The sequence below is a fragment of the Bombus huntii genome, chromosome 1 (assembly GCF_024542735.1).
Source record: "Bombus huntii isolate Logan2020A chromosome 1, iyBomHunt1.1, whole genome shotgun sequence".
Classification (NCBI taxonomy): domain Eukaryota; kingdom Metazoa; phylum Arthropoda; class Insecta; order Hymenoptera; family Apidae; genus Bombus; species Bombus huntii.
Genome location: NC_066238.1, coordinates 11,200,716 through 11,225,453, shown reverse-complemented (window position 1 = coordinate 11,225,453; position 24,738 = coordinate 11,200,716). Strand labels below are relative to the sequence as shown.

The 24,738-nt window shown below is 41.3% G+C and overlaps 1 protein-coding gene across 4 annotated transcripts in view; it reads right to left on the bottom strand.

The window, feature by feature from the left end:
• Window positions 1-24,738, bottom strand: part of LOC126868167 (discoidin domain-containing receptor 2) — a 221,670-nt gene that overhangs the window by 88,500 nt on the left and 108,432 nt on the right. For all 4 annotated transcript variants that reach the window (XM_050623356.1, XM_050623383.1, XM_050623362.1 and 1 more), the window contains 2 exons: window positions 23,430-23,674; window positions 16,290-16,392 (listed from right to left, as the gene is read on the bottom strand). In XM_050623356.1, coding sequence (XP_050479313.1) covers window positions 16,290-16,392; window positions 23,430-23,610 — 284 coding nt within the window. In that variant the 5' untranslated portion in view covers window positions 23,611-23,674. The remainder of the gene's footprint in view (window positions 1-16,289; window positions 16,393-23,429; window positions 23,675-24,738) is intronic.

The window sequence follows — 24,738 nt, the reverse complement described above, 5'->3', positions numbered from 1 at the left end:
CCAAAACCTGCTGACACGCTTCTTTCGCGAGGAACTTAGCCGAAGGTCCCTTCTGAAAGAAATCCCTATTACCAGCCGGAGTCAAAGACGTGTCCTCCTAACTTTTCCAATCTTGCTCGCGCGACTTGTTTCGCAGGTCAACGAGTCTCTCCGCAGTTTGCTCGGTCGATCGAATATTTTCGATGGACTATCGTAAAAGGGGGGCACGCGGGGATGGGAGAACGGCGACACGGATTTATAGGGAAGCGGCGGGTTATGGCGTGCCAATGGGAAGCGGGAGAACAAGCGAATATATAGCAGGGAGGCAGCGCGTTCTTTCACGCTCGCGCGCACACCTGTCCCTCGTTGGTTGCTGCTCCCGGGCTTGCGAAGCTTGCGGGAACGGTTATCGAATATGCCGGGAATGCTGCCGCCGAATATGCCATCAGCCAAATGATCCGTGAAAATTCCGGCTGCCCCGGTGCGATTTTACGCGAGCTCGATCGAGCCTCTTTTTTTTTTCTATTCCCGTACACGGTCGCGTGCGCGCGTCATACAATCTTGCATACGTACGTGTGTACATGTGTGTATGCATGAATGAGTACATAGAGGTACGTACGTACGCGTACGAGTAGAGAGATGGAGATGGAAAAGCAGCGTGGTCTGAGCTGGAAGAACGAGGGAGGAAAAAGCTGCAGTCATACCAGAACCGTCGATATTAAAGCTTATACTGAATGACAGCGATGCTCGATGGAACGTCACGGATTGATTCTGCTTCCATTTCGAAGCGATCCCTGGATCTCGATACGGAGCACTTGTCAATAAATAGAACCGTTCCTTCTCATACTCCACCCTTCTTCCTCTCTTTCTCTTTCTAGTTTCCGTCTCTTTTGGTCCGTGCTCTTTTAGTAAATCGTCTTGAAAATTCGCAAGGCGTCAATCACGGCCATCCATGACATCCGGCCAGAGTTATGAAACCGTTTTAACCTATCGAGAAGGGCAAATAAGAAAAGCTTCGAAATAAAGTTCTCAGGATGATATCGTTCGCTTCTTCGCTAAACACGAATAGGTCCGTGATGAACCTCAAATATTCAAGTTACAATTTAATTAATAGTTAACATAACGATTTCATTTATCTTTCACTCGAATTCTTATTTTCTTTAGCAACTTAGTTATCAACATCTACTTTATTCAAGAGGACTGGGATATCCCAGCAGGATCAAAGACCGCAATCGTCGTACAGATTACTCAAGGAACTTTTTCAAGGGGTCGCTTCAATTTACACCGGACTTATCCTACATAAGGGCTCGTTCCAGAATTAGACCTTGCTGCCGAATCTATTAGGCGGAAATGGAGCGATTTTTCTACCGTCACGACCCCCGGCTCTTTAAGCTTCCGCACGACATCGGCCTGTGAGGGCAGCACCAGCCACGCGGGGTCGTTCGTGGATCCTTTTTCAAAGTCCGCCGTTAAGCACGATAAACCGGATGAAAAAGCGACGACTTATACATTTATAATACCATATCACCCTATCTTCGTCCTTCTCGCGTATCCTTGGCGTCAGTTACAGATGGAAGGAGCCGGGACGCATCCGGCTCGATCCCCCCAGGAGAGCCTCCACAAGTCAAACTCAATCTGCAAATGGGGCGATCCCATTTTCGTTACTTCGATGTCACGAGTTCGAGCTGTCGACTCCATCGGTTCTCGATGCGGGCCACGTATGAACTTTCGTGCACGGCTAGATGTGACGTCGCGTGTTTCGATGGACTGGGGTCTTGTCGTGAACGTCGCGTTCGTTTGATGGCAAATTTATCGGACGCACGGATGGAACCCCAAGATACAACATACATAGTGGTAAATTGAACGTAAGCGGGGAATTAGGGCATCGAGAGACCTGGAATTTAATTTGCAATTTATTCTCCGTTCGACCGATAGATAAATTGCGAACGTCTGGAATGTGAAATTGAAATCAGGCTTTATTCGTTTTAATCCATAATTGCAAGCGTTCGTATTTTTTTTTTTTTTTTAATCTTCATAGACAGATATTTCCTCAAACTCTTGAAAATAACGTTTCGTGCAAGTTAATTTAATGTTACCATTTTACTTGATATGTAAACCATTGAGAAGCAATATCGACCAGCCCCATAAATTAAAGAGTAAAAAAAGGTGTGTTGAATTTACAATCTTTTAAGAATTTCCGTGAAATTTACGCTTATTTATAATATTTTGCAATAAACAAACTTATGCAAGTTGATAATTTCATTTTTTGAGAACTTCGTTATTAATGTGGCAGTCGTTGCAGTTTCTGAAAGGCTCATATTATTTATTTGTTAAGAGTTTTTTCAATTGCACGTGCTTACAGCTTCTACAGGTTTTAGATTGTAATAAAGAAACGGAAACACAGACACAGACGGACACAACTCTCAGAGCTGAGGGATTAGAGACTAACTATATGATAATGGGTATAAAATGTGCGGAACAAGCGTACATACATGTTTAACTTCATTTTCATACGTACAATTCAGTTTACTCATGTGCGCAAACATGGAATGCGGTCAAGTTTCATCGCGGTAGTGACAAGCCTGAATTTTGCACTGCAAACAACCGTTAGCATAAGATCAACTAATCTTCTGTGGAAGAGGAAACATCACGCAGCACTGAGCAAACACCGTCAAGAAACAAAATCACGTCCGGGGTAACTACAATTTCCCCGTGTCTGCTGTATCGCGCTTAACCCTTGTGAAACTCTGACGTAACGATGTAACGTTATTTGGATTGTAGCATATCAGTCAGTCTCTATACCATTTAAAATAACAGCAGATCATTTTTACACTGTATACGCATTTAAGAAGAACATTACAATAGAGAAATCTGGCGTTTCATGTATCGAAGAATCAGAAGCCTTCTTAACTTTTGTACTTCGCACTCGTATAGCGATTAAAAATTTTATTACGATGTTGCAGTTTTGAAACGCGGTATATATAAACAGAGTTTTACTGTTTCTATCTAGCATGAAAATTATATTTTACAACTACAAAAACCTTTACGGAAATCTAACTCCTACACAAGTACTGCAATGAACACCGTTCTACGATAAGTTGATATTCCAAATCCTTAATCTACTACCTCTGATCACGAGAATAAAGCGTACACGCGACGACAGTTTAGTGCGATAATGAAAACGTCTACACGAACAGAAACAATGAGAGACAAGAAGGGTAACCGCGGCTGCGGTAATTTATCGCGACCGATTTAAATAAATTATCAAAAAACTTTTCACACCTGGTACGTTGTTGAATAATCGTAGTTTAATCGATGCTTCGAGTGTTCCAGTTTCGAACAGAGGATGGAAGGAGGGTGGAAAACAAAGGGAGTCAGCATATCCGCGGAAACGCGGAAACTTTTCGGCAAAAGCTACGCGAAATCGCTATGGAACGATTGAAACTGCGTGGCTGAGCATATTTCAACGGTGGACAGTCGACGAAATACATAGTCGACTGTGTCCAACGACTATCCTCCGTGAATATCTGTCTGGCGGGCCTTGTTAAGCACGTTCCCTTGTTTCTTTCTCTCCTTTTCTTTTTTTTTTTTTTTTTTTAATTTTGTTTCGGCTTGATACACCGCTGAAACTCGTCGTTGGAAACTTATACTTTTGAATCGGGCGCGATTCAGCCCGATATCGGTTATAAAGCCTCCACCGGCGTTCGTTGTCGAGGATTTCGTTTTCCCCAGAATATTTCGCGACTGTAAAGGGCACGTGAAACATCGATATGTTAAAAAAATGGAGGAATGGGAACAAAAAAAAATTTCGGCAAAAAAGGAAATCTCAGCGGCGACAATGGCAGACATTCCGCGTAGAAAATAAAAGGTAAATTGTGTTTTTCGGCGAGCGGCTTTCGTTGTCTGAAATAAAACGTTCCCCATCCGTGAAACACCTTTGTGTATCTAAATTCGTTGGGACAAAGATTGTGACGGCTTTTGTACGAGTTATGCAGGTTTCGAACGAGATACGCGTGCATGATGAAACGTTGCCTTAGAACGAATTTAATAATTGAAAAGCACACTGGATATTCAATGGACTTAATATCGTAATTAAATGCTCGCGTTATACAGCACATCGGAAGTATTCAATAACCTGGCAAACGATAAAGTTACGAGATCATCCTTGGAGCATCAAGCCGAAACCTTTTGATACCTGTAATGTCTAACGTTACTTTCGACACGATCGATAATATTTCGATAACCCTAACTTTAATAGACAAAAGAGATGTCACGAAGTGTCGTTGCGTAAGCATCCATAGACTTTGATCAATTTGTCCGGATTCGACCAATTCAACGTACGAATTAATAGTTAGGATAAGTTGGTCGACTTGTAGCAAATTGAAGTAAATGTCTATGAATCGATAATTAGAAGAAGCCCTCGTTTCTCTTCTATGGAATCAGTAGACTATAGATTTATGTTACTTATTAGAAAGTATAGCAGCAATATATTTTAGTACATACACTGGTGCACACGTTTACTATTGAGATACCATCGCTGTATTCAAAAGTTTGTCAAGCAACAAAATGCTTCCACGAAGCTTGGCAATTACAAACGTTTTATCGCTTAAAAGTTTTATTATTGTATATTAGCGTTTAAAAATGAATCGCCTCATAATAATATTCTATGTAATATTCTGAAGAATAAAATGATTGGTGTTCGATTTATTCGTCATTTTTTAATCAAGATACCTCTTGCCGAAAATAAACGAACATTTGGATGCTTTTAAATGGTAAAGTATATCCTTCGTCCATAATAATAAATTTCCGGATGACAATCGAGAATTTCTGACAACAAACCCTTATCGATACCCCTTTAAGCATGCAAATACCGAAGGTACAGTGACAGCGTGGTATAGTATAGCGAACTCCATTAAGGAAAAATGAAATTCAGCCGTCTAGGGCGCATCGAATATTCCATTCGAGATTTACCAGTGTTTGCGAAGTGAAATTGCCGCGGCACAGAGCTCTCCGACGGCGCACATGCATAATGAAAGCTTCTGTAAACTAAAGCGGGGACAAAGTTTCGGCTCGTCATATATCAGAAACGACAATCCGCAAAAGTCATCCCTGTGACTCGACCGGAAACTCTTTCGTCGTACGACGCCCATACGTCGCCGAGAGATACGTGATTCACCTTTTGTGAGACAACAACTTACTACAACAACTTCGGACTCGTTGTACCGACTTAAACTCTCCGCTATCGTGCAAAACCTAAATTCAATCCCGATGAGCAAAGTTTTCCACGAGGGTGAGAGCAGGACAGAGGATGGTCGTGCTAGGTCAGTAACGACGTCAGACGAGATTCTTTGTTCTAGCGATGGCACGCTACAACCGTCTACGAAAATAGCAACGGTTTCTCGCGGTTTCGTTTACGGTAGAACTCTGTTCATCTGAGTAACAATAAAAATAATAGGCGGAGAAGAAAATTGGTGAACTTTTACTATTAAATGAAATCCAATTATAAATACAATATAAACTGTTTATCTCCCGATATGTTCAAATAAATGGTGCTCATAATTATATGAATTATACGAACTCCTATTAAGAAGTTTACCAATTTTCCTCTTTACCTATTATTTTTCGTTACTAACTTAATAGCAGCTCGCGTTCGGATAAGTAAATTCAACTAACGAAAGTTTTCATTTAGTAATGCTCAGTTAAACGGGCATTAACTAAAATTCCAATAATTGGAGTTTAGATAAATGGAGATCTGTTGTACATTAAACGAGCATTCGCATCAAGAATACAACGAAAAGAGTGGAAACTAAAGAAACAAAAAGCACATTGTACTCTACGTGCGGTGATTCACCAAGAGAAGATCGTATCACTTTGTTCCGAAAACTTTGCAACCTTTAGAAAGAAACCTTAATCGTCGTAGAAAAGAGGGACGGGGGCGGGACGATAACGCTTTTACCGGCTTACCTTCGCGGCCGGTAAACGTTGATTCCGATCCAACATTTAACAGACAAACTTCTCGAACGAAACGAAATCCCGATAAAATCGGGTTCGCTTTAAATCCGATTTCCAACGTGCACGCGAATTTACGAGAAACGACGAGCGAAGGTGGGCTGGCTGAGAAAACGCAGCGCTTTCTCGCGAAAATATGCACGGAAGGGAGAAAGATCCCGAGTTGAAGAACTCGCGGAGGAGAGACTTTCTGCTGGAACTCGATAAGGCAGACACGCCGCGTCACCGATGATTGCAAATAGAATTTCACGTTATCGCTAACGAGAATTTCGTCTCGGTTGCTCACGGTTTCACAGGGGACCGGAAGGGGAATAAAGAGAAGCGCGGAATGTTCGATACGTAGGTTCGATACTCGCCTCGGTCCCGATGAATCGAAACTGAAAATCGAGCGGTACGTGCATATGCCGCGCCAGGCGTGAGATACGCACGAACACAGTAGAATAAGGATGCACGTACGCGGCCATGTACGAAGCTTGAGGTCGTGTTCACACGCTTCTCGCGGAACGCGGAAGCAACCAAATAGATTTTCGTTATCGGCTGCGTCTTTCTACGCTTCGCTCGCCGCGGAATAATACCGAAGCCCCAGGCAGATCGACCGACGAAACTCCTTCATGGAAATTCGATACCTTGATACGGTTTTCGCTCGTTACTTTAAATCAGAAAATATCACCAGCTCACAAAGCGACCGTGTCATTTTTCCCTCTTCTATTTCCGTCACCAGTCGCTGTCGACTGCATTCGCATTCACGCGAATCGTGTTTCGCGTTTGACGCACACGATCCTTCTGTTTTGCTCCGTTTTGATGAAAAAATAAATGCCCCTCTCCCAGCTTGATGCTCTGGAGAAAAGTTGATTCCTGTTCTGCCGGACTCGCGATTGCGTATATACATGTATATCGCGTCTTTCTCGATGAAACTATATGGAGTACTAGTCGACTATTTTTGTAGCGATTTGAGAATGTTTTACTTACATAGCGATGTGATGATCACGCATAGAGTAGTTGGATTATAATCTGGCTTATGTTAGTGTTGCATTACAATTGCACGTAGTGGGAGAAAGAAAAAATTGATCCTGATTGGATAATAAAAATTGGCAAGGGATATGAGAAAATGACTTTGTTAGATATAACTTCAGGGTGGCCGATGGGTTAATTACGATGGATACTTTTGATTATTTTAGGAGTTAATGACAGTCTACTGTCTGCTTTTGCTGTATAATCAAACATGGTCCTAAACCTGGCTTGACGTTTAGATACGATTTCCTTGTTGAAAATGCACAAATTCGTGTTCCAAAGTTAAGTTGAAACATAGTCGGATGTCATACACGAGCACACGTATTAACGAAAATGTAATCTTGATATCCAACGCCACATTCAATTTCACGGCATACGAAATTGTTATGGCAATAAAACAAATAAACCGCAATTTAAAATCATGCGAAATAACGCGATCTCGCGTCTGTATTCAAAAACAATCGGGACGCGGAACCCGTAACAATGTGTGAACCAATTTCTCGATTGCATTTCATGGATACGATGTTTGTAATCTTGTAACGCCCGGAAATGTCGCATACTGTTCGTGTAAAAATGATTCATCTCATTATGATTATTGAAAAAGCTGATTTATAACCTGCCAGTTGTACGCGTTATTTTATCTTATTAAATACAACATGATTTGTTTGATACCATGTTGGAATATAATATTTTGTAAAGGAGAGAGCATATATACGTAGATATCAAAAATATAGATCTCCATTAGAAAACTGAAATATACGTATAATTTTCATATTGCTTTCTAAAGTTATTTCTTAAATAAAACAAATGTCAGCGCAATTCCATTTATCTGCCTTTGAAACATTTCTCCATATTCTTCATACAGTGGCTATGAGAAGTATTGAAACGCCATTGTATAATTATAGCATTTACACAGTAATTAATGAAATCCAAATATGTTAAATTTCGTAACGTAATATATATTTTCATACGACTTCAAAGATGTGATCCTATGAAGATGAAACGTATGGAACCTGATAAAAAAACGCACTTCATTTGAAAATAAGGGTGCATAGTAATACTTTTTATGGCCACTTTATTTCTTAAGTCAAAGCTAAAAATAGCTGAAACTCGGAATATTCCTTCGTACAGCCTTGCAACAGGTAATAAGATAAAACTTATCAAACAATGTTCAAAAGTATCAAACTCTACTGCACAACTCGTGACCCGCAGACACATCGTCGCTACCAAACAGTCTGCATCGCGATTCCAACATCGGAGAAACAATCTTTAAAGACAATCCACGCATTGGCGAGGCGCCGTTCGTGCATTATACTTGCAGAAGTATCCCGTAAACGTTGAATAGTCGACTTTCTTCTTTCAATCGCGGAAGAATCTCGGGAGAAGAACGCGGACATCGGCAGCGCGATTTACGATAAGTATCGATATTCAATAACGGGCCAGTTGTCGTCTACGAACGACAGTGACCTTAAATAAAACTAAAAGCATGTGGGCGTACTAGCACGGTCTTTGTACGAAGTTTATGCACGGGGTGATCATAAAGTTGGTAAGCCTAGGGCGGCACGTGATCGCATTTCTTCCGGCAAACGCGAATTTCCTGCTCCTCCTCGGCTGATTTTCAATTCTAATCCGCCGTCTGAAAGAACGAACGTTCGCATGCCGACGATAAAGTTGCCTCTGACACTATTCATTCAGGAATTGTTAAAGATACCGAAATTCGAAGGATGAAACGCGCTCGTTCCGTTCGTGAGATAGTGGATTTCCGTCAAAGCGACTCGGATATCGACTCGATAAAATTTTCTATGAAGTTCAGTGCTACGAAATCAAACTTCGTGTCGATAGTGCAGCTTGTTGTCCAGCTGTACGTCAATATTTGAGGCCCGTGAAACTGGATAGGGATGTGGGCAAAGATTGTCGCATGAATATGTATCACGTGTAGTGTCGTTCTTGTGCTTCCAATTCAAATGTTTCGAACAATTTTTCATCGTACATGGAGCGTTGACATTTTTTCCGAAATAAATTGTTACATCCGATTTCGATCTTTCCTTCGTTCCATTTGTTAAATTTAACGACAAATTTTGGAAGACAGTCGCAATTGATGTAAATTTTAAATGCATATACGATTTGCTTCATATTTAGCACCTGTCAACAGGAAGGTTGCGGCTACACTGCGTGTTCTGATGAATGTAACATGTGAGAAGTCAGACGCATAGGAATCTATATATTATACATATGTGTGTAGATACATGTTTGATTGCTTTGGCGTGTTCATTGAAATGATAGTTCATGAGATCGCGCGACGATCGTCGTAGCACCATCATCGAAGCTCAAGAACGTGGACTTTTTCTAAATATAATTTTTCCAAAAAAAAAAAAAACATAAGAAATTCCAAAGAACCGTCTCAAATTCCACTTTCAATTTCTGTTCCCCTTGTCGGCCCTTTACATGGATAAAAATAAGAAAAAGACTGTCTAAGGAATGAATAGAATTCCCCAAGGATTTTCCACTGTCGAGCGTCATGGTTCGACGGAGACACGTGAAAAATCGTAAGACATTTCACGTCAGTCGCGCAAAAAGCGCAAGCTAACTTATCGCAGTCTTGCTATATCCCCGTGGTCGACGACCCAGTTACATCTTAACGAGTATGTTAATTTAACGAAGGCAGAACGTCGCTGTTAAAGCGCGATTGGATGTTATCTCGGTTGAAACGGCCGCTCTTACCGTCTCTTCGAAATGAATCATTCCGCGCGTCGAGTGGTTTTGCACGGTTTAAGAAAGAAAGAAGGATTCGCGTTCGATAGAACGAGTCGCCAGTCAGATCCCAACTGGAGGGAAACAAAAGGAAAATCGAGAACGAGCCGTCGAGAATCACCGGCTTACAGTCGATAAGGGCTTCTCCTGGACGAATCTTCGACACGTTTAGCTATAGAGGATCGATTTTAGGACGATCAAGTACGATTACCCTCGAACGAAAGGGGAAATAATTCGCAATTATTTGCAAACAATTTTCCTTGTTTCAATTGGCGAGCGTCGTTGAACGCATAACCTCGATTCGGTGTCGAGGACCGTGCAATTACGATAAGAATTTCACTGAGTTTTCGGAACGAATCGGCTCTGGGATAAAGGGAAACTCGCTGCGTTGAAACCAGTCGTCTCGGATGTAGAGAGCCAGGAAACAAAGAGGTTTCAACAGGATAAGCGGGCCGGTGGCGGGTGGCTTCCATGGATAAAGCACTTTCAAGGGTCGTCCGATTTAATGGTTGCCGATTGATCACCCAGATATAAAGCTTCCACGGTTTACTTTTATGGAATGTTAAGACGGGTTATTTCGATCGTAAAACTGCTATTATGCATAAGTTAGCAAGTCATCCGATTCGTCGAATAGTCAGGGCATTTCTAGTCGACAGGTCCAGATAACATTTCTTAAAATAAGCAGAAAACGGAGTAGATTCCGGAAAGGAATTTTCCGCGATGTTAAATTGCGCGACTATCTCGTTCTAGTTTCGTTAGGTATAAAATTTTCAATCTGCAGGTACTTTTAAAAGCCGCATTAAAGAATCAGCAGGACAAACTTACAAGGGTGGAATTCAAATTTTACAGGCGGCTATAAACCATGACACTAAGAAATTTCCAACTGTTTCGTCTATCTCCGTCGAGCTCAGTCCCATCCTGTTTCATCAATACCCGTAAAAATCACGAAACTATACAGTTGACTTTAACGCTTACAGAAATCGTCGTGTACGCGCTAGTCGATAAATTTTCGTCCTTTCGCTCGATACTTCCTATTATCATATACCATTGCAAGAAGCTCTTATGGTATAGCCATTTAGGAAGGTCGATAACCATACGCTTCCAAAATCTCTTTCCCAAATAGTGCTCACTCTCGGGCCAACACCGACGGCCCCCTAAATCGCGTTCAACGACCGCGAATGAACCGGTATTTCGAACGGGCGAGCGCTGTTTCACACATCTGCCACGTAAATTTCGTTTATCGAAACAATTCGCCGATCTTGGCCCCGAAATCCCTGGAACCGCACCGGTCAGCCGTTCGAGGCTTCGCTCGAGTTCGAAGCCAGAGAAAATCCGACGGTGGTTTACATCGATACACAGCCACAGTCCACGCGGCTGGCCAAGATTTATGCGATCGTGTAACGTCGTCACGCGAACAGTCACGACTGGGGGTGTAAGAGACTATTAGGGGGAGACGGTTCCTTCGGGCATAATATGACGTATCGAGACTCGTCGTGCCACGCGGGACCACGGTACGTACCTGGCGATACGAAACGTAGAAAAGTAAAAAATAAAAGGAGACTACGACATACAAGGAAGAGGGGGATGTAAGGAAGGGGGATACGCCGTGGCGAATGGCGAAGGACGGAGGGTGTAGTTGTCGGTTCATAAATCACTGGAACGAGAGAGGGACCAGAGCCAGCGGGGTTTTCGAATCGTAACAAAGTGGAAGATAGCCCCGGTTGGAAGGTCGGGAGAATATGGCCACCATTTTTCGTTGGCTTCGACCGCTGAAAGCGCACGTAACGCCGTAGGACGTTTTATGTCTGCGTGATTCCGCCTTTTCACCCCGTGCTCCCTCTGTCGAAGATTTTGGCCTGTCATGCTTGGCTCCCACCTCCCTTTTTTCCTACCTACTTGGTTCTCAGTCTGCTTTTTTTCTTTTATTTTCTCCAACTCGTCATTCTGCTCTTTCTCTCTATCATTGGCGTTTTTACCGTAGCTTTCTCCCACTTGGCTTCGACTCGCCTTTCGAGACTCTTCCTTCGTGCGCCCCTCCGTCTCGTGCCAGTTCTAAAACGATACGAACGGTCACAAGCTCGGCCACGAAAACGAAAACTTTTTCCCTAGCACGTACAGATGCTCATCCACTCCCGCAAGCCATTATCGATCTTCGTTTTTTTCCCAATGAACGAGTGTCCTCGCGATGTAACCCCGTTAGCCTTCTTGTATCCCGTTCTCTGAGTTTACTTCACGTGATTCTGCCCCAACGATTCGCACGCTCTTTCTGGGAGTGGTATCAAGGAAATCTTGGCAGGTTTCCTAGTTTAGCTTGATGACTGTTCTAATCGTGATCAACGATGACTATCCTTTCTTCCTGGCATTTACAATTTCGTGTAATAAGAGATTCTATAAGAAATATATTTCTTTTTTTATATAAAAATTAAATTACATTATTAATATTGGACGAACGTATAGAACATTAAGACTATGTCGATCTAATTTCACCTAAGTATAATTTCCAAATTAAGAATTCTTAAAATGTGATTCTCGCTATATTCATAAGAAAATTCATTGATTGCAATTTGAAAAGTAAAATAAAGGTAATGAATATTTAAAGAAACGCATAAATAGGTAAATAACACGTGACACCAATGTAGTATTAGCGGCCATCTAACGACACTGCGGCATTACCGGCCATTATAGCGTTAAATTTAAGCTTTCATGAATAACAATGACGTTTTCGTTCACATTTCACTTTGAGAGTTTTGACATTCGGGAACTGGTGGAAGGTCGAGGATTAAAAAACACAATGTTCGAATTAATTTCAGAGGACAGCGTTTTGTCTTCGTTGACAGAGGAATTCCACTCGATACATTGTGTGGAAATAGGCGAAACCAGAGTGGCCACGACAGGACAGTATAAAATGGTTTACACAGCGAGTGGACGACAAATACGTTTCTTTTTCGCGCTTCCTTTCGATAAACATTTTTTTAGCCGATTACAAAAACCGTCGCTTCCCACGATAGCCGGACCTTTGTGCGGTAACAATACGATGGAAATGCAGTGCATATTTCACGCTGGAAAATCGAGAACGCCCGGCACAAAGCCGGATATAGGTCAGAGTTGTAACGCTCGAACGAAACGCGACATTGTTTGTTACGGAAGACAAAAGCCAGGTTTGCGCCCAGCGGTGGGCTGCTTAAAGTTTCAGAACCTCCCGCAAAAATTGTGTTGTTCCTTCGAGAAATTGAGTAGATTGCTTTTCCTGAATTTCTAACAAACGACGACGTTTGTAATACAAACAACGTATAAAAGCTACATCGTTTCTATCTCAAACAATTCGGAACGACGCTTTTGTATGTAATACGTATACTTAAGGTGAAAATATGAATTTTTTATGAAAGTCATAAACGTTAATAAGCAAGTAATTATTCCTTGTAGTCATTTTTTCACAACAAAGTAATAGGAATAGATCCACGAAGAAATAACACGACGACATGTAGCTATTAACGTAATAAAGCTACTCCCAGGAGGAAACTTCGTAAATTATGGGGTAATAACTGGCATTAATCTAACACGTGAAATCAGATGAACTTATTCGTCATCAAAAACGCAGTCGTACCGATAAATTAACTCGTGAGTCAAAGGTATCCTGCAACGCGGTTGATCTTACACCGCAATACACGGTTGAACCTCCTAATGGAAACGTATCTTCCATCTATAATTATAATCGTACGTTAGCGTGGCACGTTCGAGCTTATCGTCAATCTCGGCGAGATAACGCGCATGTATCGCGATAAACGTAAGCAGGCACAGTCACCGAACCCTTACTCATAGCAGTGGATATCGTGTCGTTTCGAATTTCCAGCTTTCATCTGGCAAAATCTTCCACGAGTTCCTCTATTCTTCTCTCTCTCTCTTCAGAGCAGTTGTTCGACCAACGAATATACGGAAACTCAAATTGAATCTTGATTCCGGGAATTCCACGCGAAGATTAACGCGATGACGCGGTACAATCAGAAGCGAATTAGAGCTCCACGATTGCGGTCTAATTAGCGGCCACTGTTGGCTAATTCGTCGTCGCACGAAGTCACGGTTGGAGAGAGGTGAAAATCGAAACGAGGACAATGTATCGAGAGGACGACGACTGCTCACACTTTTCCTCTTTCTCTTTGTCTCTCTTTCACTGCCCGACGAATTGTATTTAGGGCGAGATCCTGCCAGACAGCTGGTCGTAGACGAAACGTGGTGGTGAAAAATTAGCCAGGCCCAGGGGCGTTGTACCCCTTTTGCTAAGAGGAGCAACGCCTCGCCCTAATACAGATTTATTGCCGCCTAAGAGCCCGAGCTGGCCGTCCTAATACAGGTATTATGCTGACGCAGGAACGAGGAATTTACACGAAATTGGAGGTAATTTGTAGGGGTCGAGTTCACCCTACCCAGTTCCTCCCCCTGCGCCCCTACAACACCCACTCGTTCCCTCGATTCTATCCTCCGTTACATCGAACCGGGCTCGTGCCTGCTCTATGCACCTGCAAACTCGCTGGAAACGACCAAACTACTGCCCTCTCTGCCTGTACACGGATTCTAAACGAGTTCATCGAGTACATAAGTTGCTTTCTGTCTTACTTAGCTCTGTGAGATAGCGCCGAAATCGGGAAGAAAGAAATATTATTGTACAAGAGGACTGCGATTTACTTAATTGGACACTGTTTCATTTTTTCTGTAAATGCATGCCGTATTTTGTGTCACGAAATTTATATTTTTGTTTGAAAATTTATAATTGGTTTAATAATCTGAATTCTAACTTGTATTTATTTTGATAAAATTAGAAATCTTTTAGATATGTGTATATTATAGTTTAAAAAAAGTTTCTGTATCTTTCTGAATGATGTATCTTAGCGTAATTACAATTACTGATGATCCAATTGCAGATAATGTATTACTAAATCGTTCTCAACTTTAACGGCGAACTATTTAAACGCTTGAAAAGAATCATCGACGTTAAAGACTCTATTTCGGTTCCAAATCGAACCGTTAATAAAGCGAATAAAGAGCAAAGAGTAGAGCGAAATCGCGCCTCTCCCAATATTATTTCTAACGTCACGAAACGGAGCATGTCGAGGCGCATTATTAACAGACATGGGTCGGTGATATCCGCGGTGCGTTTCTAGCGACCCTCATAAATTGCCTCGGTTCGTAAATGTGCCGAATCGATTTGGCTGTCAGCCGTCCGACGCTCGCAACGAATCAGGATCGTAATATCGCTGGTAAAAATGTCAGGAAGACGATTCCTCTTTTTGACAAACGATAGACACTCGGCTTCCGAGTGTATCAAGGTTAATCTGACCTCGCGATTTTTCTTCCAACGAAGTTACTCGCGACTTTCATACCGTGAAAAAGGATCGATTCGAACCTATCCTTTTGCTCGAACACTTTCCCTCGTTTTTTTTTTCTTGGCCATTTTTTCCCTTCCTATCGATTAGCGATTAATTCGATATTTACAGTTTATTAGCTACGTTCTTGCATCTCGTTATCTGATACTCGTTCTGGCTCTCGATAACAGGATTTTATAAGCGTGCATTGCAGGCCATGTGCTATTTAACATTTTAATGCCAGTCGAGCTAAGGCACGGGATGCTTCTAGCTGCCCCGGGCAGCCTAGAGATTTTAATCTCGCCGTTGTAATAAGAAATAAAACCGAGCCGCCTAGTGGACTCGCTAAATACCAGCCGGCAGCCGCGTTGTTGAAACGTTCGTGCGCGTCACGCGATCCAGAATGCGAAACAGAAAGAATCTGGACGCAATTAGAGGGCTTAACCTCCGAGCCGCAGACGTCGAATTATCGAGCTTAATCATTCCAACGCTCGAGATTTATATCCACCGCGTCGGAAACGACCCGCTGCGTTTACATACTCGACCGAGTTAAACGCTCACCGCTATCCAACACACGTTATGTGTGTATTGCAGCGTGTTGAGCAAACGTATCGTTACATATTGCGAAAAGAAAAAAATGTTCTATCGTCGAGATAACGTAGTTAGGTTAGTGTATCACGAGAAGAAAAGAACCGTTACCTAATCCTACAACCGAGAAAAAAGAGGGATGAGAGTTGGGCAAAGTTGATTAAACCAACCAGTTGGCCGATGTTCAACGTAAGTACTTACTTCTTTAACTTCTGGCAAACCGATACTCCGTGTCTCTTTAACGGTCGAGAATTAAAAGCCGATTCTGTGATACAATCGTAGAACTTTTTTAGGTTCGTATCTTCTACTTCTTAATCTTGTATTATTTTCTTTTTTTTTTTCCTTGCAAATCGTTAAGACAAATGGGAGAGTAACTTTTGGTTAAACCGTTCGATAAAGAAAACCAATGTATTCGTCTGGTTTAATACCTTGTTTTAGTAAGGAATTTGAATTTCAAGCAACAGATCCTTCGTATCGATTAATTGCAATCAAGCAGCACTCGCATGCATTCAACAAAGCTAGAAACTATAGCGCTAAATCAAAATGGCCGACTTAACTGCAGTCGAGCATTTCGCGATATCATTGTTCACTTACCTGGCATGTTTCGGGCCAAGACTGGGATCGTACATAGAACTGGCCGATATATCTTCATCGGGGATTTCGCCATTCTCCATGCCCAGTGCCGCGGTACATTGTCCTGAAAGGATTCGAAACGGCGTTAGTCAGAACTCAATATCTATTCGCGCGCGCTTTGTCAACTATGGGCCGCTTTATATTAAGCAGAGTGGGGTTGGATTGGTCGTGCGCAAAATTAAACGTTAATGAATGAGAAACGGGTGGCAATTTTCAGGTTGAAACTCTGCATAAACTAGACTTGGACGAACAATCACGAGAAAATACGCTTTTCCACGGGTCGAGCGCGCATTTAACGTATTTTGTTATTTAGCTAGCTAATTAAAACTTGACTGATGACAAACAAACTGTTTTCAATCGCCGCATTGATTTTAATAGATCGCCCGTATAATTTGTTTTATACGCTCGAATTTACACCGGGAATTTCGAATTCATTTGGAAAATGCCACGTTACCGCAAAATACATGTACGTACAGTTTGCAGTGGCATGGTTACGGGTCCGTGTGAAAATTCTCCAACGAAATCCACGGGAACAGAAGTCGCAACCGGCGTGTGACTTCGTTGTGTGCACACAAGGAACCCAATCGGCGTTCACGGACAAACTGCGATCGAACTTCCTTCCTCGTTCCCTTCCCCGTAAAAGTTTGCCAGTTGACCACGATAAACGAAAGGAACGAAAATACTAGCGGCGATAAAACAAAACCATAACCTGACACAAATATCTTGCACCATTCTAATTTCATATTTATCGATTGAAGCTATCCTTTCTTTAAAAAGATTCAATCTTTTCTTTGCTCTCTGTTCGAGTAAAAATTACGTGACTTTATCGGGTAAACGTTTGGCGGACAAATGATAGCATGTACGAGAGATCGTACAACTATGCGAAGATAACCAACTGTAATAAATTGTTCAATACATAGTGACGTAGCACGAGACAGCCTATATCGTGCCGGTTCACTTAAGCCACAGTAAACTGCTGTTACGTTGGAAAGTTTCAAAACTGCAGAATGCAGCGGACGTGGGATTGGCTAGCATCCTGAGAGATCCAACACGCTAGCAATGATTTTTGCCAAGCAGCGTTATAACGGACGAAAATTTGCTTTTATTCATTTTATTTAAAAATTTAAAAATTTAAAAATTTGATTTAATTTATTTAAAAATACAATGTTCTATCGTATCGAATAGTGTGATATGTTTGTTTCGTTTTAATTGGTACTTGAATATTTCGAAGTTTCGAATTTTCGTAAAGATATTGAACTGGAAATAGCCGCGAAGCTTATGATTTTTCGAATAGAGGATATTGCAACGACGATAAAACAAACATAGCCGACTATGTTTAGAAGAAAGTTGTTGCTCAGGAAAATGACTTAACGAACGATGAAGTTGCAAAATGTGGGTCGCTGGAAAGTCGCAATCGCGCAACTTGAGTTGATATTCTACCAACTGCGATTGTCATGCGTACCAGTAATACAGTTAGTTTCTGTTCATGTTGGTGACTCGGTGTTACTACGACGAAACTTCGTCTTGGCTTCTTACTTCTCCAAATTCTACAAACTCGCCTGCATCACCGTTCTGTTTTGTATGTATATATATTGTCTTATACATACAAACAGAATAGACTGGTTTTCCGACTTTGCGCACGAATCACAGTTTCGTGTAAGACGTTGCCGAGCGAACTTGTTTTCCTTAAAACGTAGTACATCGAGCGAGTTCTCGCTTGTTGCGCTAATACGCTTTATCTCTGTACGTCAGAAAACTTTGATTTTACGATTGAAACGATTAATTCGTGTTATGATTAGGATTATAAAAATCGATTTTCAGAGTTCTATCTTGAAAATAAGAGCTATGCTGGTCGATTCTGTAAATTACAATGCATAGAATAACGCGAATCGCGAAAATCATGCTTTTCAATTCTCCTTGGAATTCGAAATTATTTGTCATCTTCCAATGCTAGATAAATTTACGAAAATAAGGTTTCTTTTTCGAGAAAGTCGAACGTTGGCTTTGCGAAAAACGGAGTTATAAACACCAGTTCCAATTTGGATATTCCCCTGGTTATTAGTTTAGAATAGAAAAATTCAATTCTGTTAACTATACGATAATTAGATGAAAAAAATTCCAAATTTTCATATTATAACTTACGCATTCTGCGAATCTACCTTCGATATTCAAATATTACCGCGCGCGGGTAAAATTTTGCTTAATATCGATGATTTCGATATCATTTCTTACAAAGTTAACTGCGTATTATGTTCCGCAGAATGATAAAACAAACGGAATAGTAAAATCGAGAACGTTCTATGAATAGATCTCGGTGAACGATTAAATTGTGCCTAAGCAGGAACGCAAGTCGATATGGCGAAGCAGTTAACAGGAGTACGTGACTGATTCACCGAGCTCTGTTTAGGACAATTTCCAGGGAGATTGTTTGCAGTTCCTCACGTTCAACAATCATTTCCAAAACACAATCAGAACGAACTCCTTTCGATAAACGCTCAACATCGACCAGGCACAATAAACCAACAGTTCTCGCTAGCGTACCCTGTTAACTTAAAATCCCACGCCGAACTAATAATTGCTTTTACGTTAATTTGAATTCACCTCTCGTCGGATCCAGTTCTCCCCTTGAAACTATTCACTATCAGCTACATAGACAAATCCATTGACAAATCGACGATCCCGTAAATTACGTTTAAATCCAAAACTTTTAACGAAACTTTCGCTCTACCGAAATAATAGCAACGAGTCGTTTCTCACAGGAAAAGGTAGCTACGCCGGTATTGAACGAAAATTAAAACGTTTGGAAGAAAAGATAATGAAAACTACGCGGTAAATTAACTTCATGGGAGTAACGTATACTTCACAGAGGGGAAGTTGCCCGACGAGGCGCATCGACGAGCACACGCGTTGGAAACTCTAAGTACACTGACATAATTGCTCACTGGAATAAAACATTTGCCGTGCGACACGCTCGCCCATTGTTCCCCGGCTTGCCAATATGCATGCCCGTCTACGCCGTGCAAACTGTACTTTGTCAGATAGGCACGGCCTAGTTCTCTTTGCAATTCAATCCTTAGAACTGTCGCCATCCTGGCGTCAGTGTAACTTCGATCGTGCTTTCCAGAATACCGACTGCGCCTCTTTATGCAGCATCCATTACTGGGGCAAACTGCGCCACTAGATGAGCCGTGCTGTAATTATCGAACTCGCGGCAAACAGACCGACTGTGTAGTTCGCGGTTCCACGAACCTCGCGCAGGTGCTCTCTTGGCCAAAAATTGCACGGAACTTGCGGATCTGACAGACTCGTTGCGAAAGCATTCGAACTGGAGAAGGTTTGCAACGATCTGTCAGTGGCATAAACGTACAGAGGAAGATACGGGTATTTGTGTATATATATTCTTGGCGTAGTTTGAAACACGTATGTTCATTGTTCTTACGATCACAATTTCGCGTACCTAATGGTTTGTACAAATGGTTGTTTGGAGAAAGATCTTAATTAATAGGAATATTAGTTGATCTATAGATGTCTGATATTCTAAGCAACTGTCATTTGCAACTGACACGTGTTTCTGTTCGTTTCCGTAAGGCTGAGGAAGGAAAATAGCTCTGTGCTTTGCTACATAACCACCAATTAGACTTGGTTACACGGCTGACGGATTCCTTCTGAAACCTAGTATCCGAGGTTAGGTAAGTAATTACGCAAATAATATTAATTAATTGTAAAAAGAACAGAGACAAAGGGATCGGTTGATGCGATAAAATTATAATAAAACTATTACTAGTGATTAATTTTCTAATATTGAATAGCGTCATTCAAGATTCATTTCAAACCCGATCGTTCTTTATACTTCCTATTTATGAGTGGATTCGTTATATTCTTAGCGGACAATACAATTTATTATCGCAGTACAATTCAGATTATTTTCGTTTGATGGTTAGTCGAACAAAGAGGAATCCTGAACTACGAAGCTCGTAACAGAATCGCAACTGTATCATGCGCATGTATCTCAAGAAAACGTGTCTGCTTCTAGACAATAATACGAGGAGAATAATATCTTGCTTGTCGGTTGATAATCTTCTTTGGCAGAAAATTCAACGGGAAAGGATTGTTTCTATTTCGAACGTACACGGAAGGCCAAGCACCGAAACGTTCGTTCATAATTCACGTTTCGTTTGAATTAAACTGCCAATCCTTAAACGGGCTCATTGTTCATCGTTGTTCAAGCGTATTAATTAAACTAGTTGGCGGAAAAACGAGTGCCCGATTCAATAAAATAAATTCGACGCGACGCATGGAGCGATGAAATACAACCGGTTACCGTTTTCGCGTACCAGAAAAGCGCTAATCAATTTGCAATTTGAAAGATCGTCCCTTGACGCCATTTTTCTTCCCGAGCCGTTTTATAATATGGCCTATTGACTCATGAATACCGAAACCCATCGATCGGCAGCCGGCTCTGCGCGTTGCCTTGATTATATTTGGCGTTAATTAAATCCATCTGAAAAGGGAACCAACTAGTTTTCTCTGCCTTCGATGCAAATAACCTGGCTAATTGAAATACAAAAATCTCAAGAGCGAGGAAAGAAAGGGAGGTCGGATCGATTTTTCTTCGATACGTAAACTGATAGAACAAAAGAGAAGAAAAGGCATAAAGGAGGAGACAATTCACAGGTATTATGAATGATATATAATTACTACGGAAAGTATCTGTACACCGTTGTATTTATCGTAGTATTTACGTATCGCTAGGAGAATTTTCTACTAGGTACAAAAATAAAATGTAGAACCTGATGAAGAAACATTTCATTGGAAAATACCGGTGTGCGCAAATATTGTTTGTAGCCACTGTACTTTCTTCGTTGATGATAATTAATATGTACAAACACATCACGGGTAAGTGATACGCAATAAGAGACATTGGATGCGTATAGCACGAGCGAATGAATCGGCACAATGCCGTATGCCGTATGCCTGCTCGCCTGCGTCTGAGCAGTTATTAGATAGTATTGTTAATTCATCGTGCCGTTGACATTTCATTTGCGGTCGTACAATAGAAACTGAGTGCGTAGTTCCATAGCGGCCGACTTCCTGGCCTCGGAGAAAAATAATGAATATTAATCTTTCCGAATAACGACGGGGTTCATTCTGAACAGTTCTAGACATCGCACGTATGTATACGTAATTTGAGGGTAGAATTGTTTACCTGAAGATTTATTCAGATATCTCCATTTACGTTCTCACGTATTTTACCGTCATTTCTAATTTTCTCGACACAAGCACGTTGCAATTTGATGGTAATGTATCGTAAATGTAAATTAAGAAATCAAAAAAGTTCATCGCGAATGAGACGTCAGAACAGCAAATTCTCATGGAAAACAGAGCGTTTTGCGCGACATTTTCGAGGGATGATAAAAAGTGACGTGACACGACGTTTGAAAAAACGAGCCATACGCGAAAATAAGAAACACGACGATCGCAGTTAACGAATAAACGGTGCGCTAACATCGCATGGTATGGAAAACGTTCCTCGTTCCTCTTTACAAATTCATCTCGCGGACTCCATAACGCGCGGTTACAGCCGCGTATGTACACGTGTAATTTTCCTCCAATTTCCAGGCTGAATGCCGGGAAAATATGCTAAATCAATAAAATTTTCGTGCGGTCCGTGTCGCATCCAAGAATCGCATTCGACTACGTACATATCTCGTTGGCGCGTGCAACACGCCGTAGTAATTGTATATTACCTTGGCCAAAGTGGCACTCGCTTCCGGCTTGCTTCCATCTCGTTGCTGCCAATGCGCATAGTAGAAAAATTTAAATTTTACAGCCCGACTTTCAGGGAAACTGTATCTCTCTCTCTCTTTCTCTCTCTCTTTCTCTCTCTCTCTCTCTCTCTCTCTCTCTCTTATGCTTGTACTCGTTCTATCTCTGTCGTATCGTATCAAGGGAAAAGAAATCCGTGCAGAATCCCTGGAGGCGCTGCATGTCGCGTAGCTTACCCCTCATCCCCACTTTAACCTCGCCGCATAGTGTGTTTTCCCGTGTGTGTATACGCGCGAGAACAAAGGGGGAAAAAAATTCCAGAATAATTTTTCTCCGCTTTAGCATCCGGCGATATTACGCTGGAAGACAACGGGAAAGACAAAACTAAGGTAAATTCATTTTCGTGGAATAGTCGCCGCACAAATGGAACAATATTTTTCCTTCGTTTCACCTTCTCCTCCTTTATCTGGCGAAATGACCCGCGCGAACCATGAGTTAGACGACACCGGGTATACGTTTTCCACGACAGACTACAGCCACGGACGTGGGCTGTTGACCGTGTCCCATTCGTGTGAGAATCTTCTCCTTTCCAGCCAGTCGAAATCGCTTTAACGACGGTCATCGTGGCCACACCTGCTACTGAACTACGGCTCAACCAGTGAATTATAGAAGCTTCTAACCCCCCGTGATATCAAGTATTTTTTACGCTCTTATGAACCGGGCATGATTGTATGTGTCTGATGACGTTTATTGGATGAGGATATTTATGTAATCATATTACCGAAAAGAATGAATGAGACGTCTCTCGTATTACGAGGAGCTACTTAGGAATTGATATTCGAATTGACATGGACATTTTCTATTGTTACGGTCATTGCAGAAGAGATAGAATTTATTCATAGAAGAATTTAAAAGTGTTTTTAAATTATCACTTTCTATATTGATTTCTGTTTTATGAAATATGTAACCCATATGTAATCCATTTCTCCTGAGAATGGAACACTTTATAAGTTACATTATTTCATTAAATTATCTTTCGGAACCACAGTTGCAGATTTCAATTCTTTACTGATACATGCTACTAAATAGAATTATATTAAACGATGAAAATTCATTTCTAGAAAAAAGAAAGTGATACTAATTTTTACGATCAAATAGGAAGCTATTATTCATGTCAAAAATAAAATATTGATCATTTTCAATGCAATATATACTTGACAGATCAAAATTACTATAGTAAAGCAGTATTTGACAGAAATAACATCCTGAATGAACTGCCTTACTAAAAACGAAACATAATTTATGTTATAAGAACATGTTGAACTTTTGACCTACCCAAGTCGAAGCAGCGACACCGTGGCAGGGACAGCAGGAGGAAAACGCCGATCAGAAGTCCTCGTAAAGGACCCAGATCCCGCTTGGGTTCGAGAACTGGCATATTGCTGGTGACCTGAGCCATCGGCGAGCCGACAACCTGCTCCTCCTCATCACTAACTGTCGACGATTCTGACCGCATCGGTCATCGAGCACGTTCCTGGCATCGTGATGGCCGAAAGGTGGTGAGTGTTCTCGCCGATAACCTGCGCATAGTATAATCCCTGTTAATCCTCTGCAGACGCCACAGAAACGTCACTGACAAACGTTTCAAACCTGTTGGTAATATAAGTCGACGTATTGACATTAATACGATTTATATCTCTGTAAAAGTCTTCGAATTCAAATTATTGTAGTAGCTGACGTTAAAACCGTATAAAGAGATAAACGATTAGTTAATAAACGGATTAAGATATTCTTTCAAAGACAATGTTTCATATTTGTATTTTACCGATGAAACCGGTGGTTGAATTTATCATAAGGTGATTCGAGCACAATGGAATGACAGTGGAATTCGACTAGGTATCCTCCGATGTTACAGAGGACAATCGAAACTCTTTGAAACAGGTACAATTCGACCTGACATTCGGTCTTCCAGAACTTGATCGTTTCTCTTTGAAATCGGTAGAACTGCGAAGCTCCCGCTTCAATTCACATTGCCTATGTGAAGTAACAAATGCAACCATAATCTCACCGCAACGAAATTTGATTCGACTCTGTTTAACTAAATGAAACTTAAACGTGTTTAAATCTTAAAAAGATTATGTATCGATTCACAGTTCTAAATTCTACGATAATTTCTTGACACAGATCTACCGGCATATCATTGAAACGGGCAGCCACAGTAGAATAGTACCGCATTAGGTCAGACGAGAAAACAATAGATTTGAGTCTTGCTTAACGCTTTTGGATTATAACAGGAATATTTTTCTAATCTTTTGAAATATCTGCCAAATGATTTATCGATGAAGGTATCAAACATATTTCAATCGAATCTTATTGTATCGGATGTGATTCAATCGAATCTTATCGGCATTGAATAAGATCCAATCGAGTCTGTATGGAATGGAATCCAATCATGCTCTATTCGCATTAAATCAGGCCCTACGAGTTGCCATCGTGTCGGATAAGGTTCTATAGGTCCCCTATCTGCACGAATGAGGATCGGACGGGTCGTTGTGTGCCATATAAAGCTCGACCGACTTCTACATCATTGGATTCAATTAAATGTCATGTTGTTAAATAGCATTAATAGCATTCGTTTGCGCTT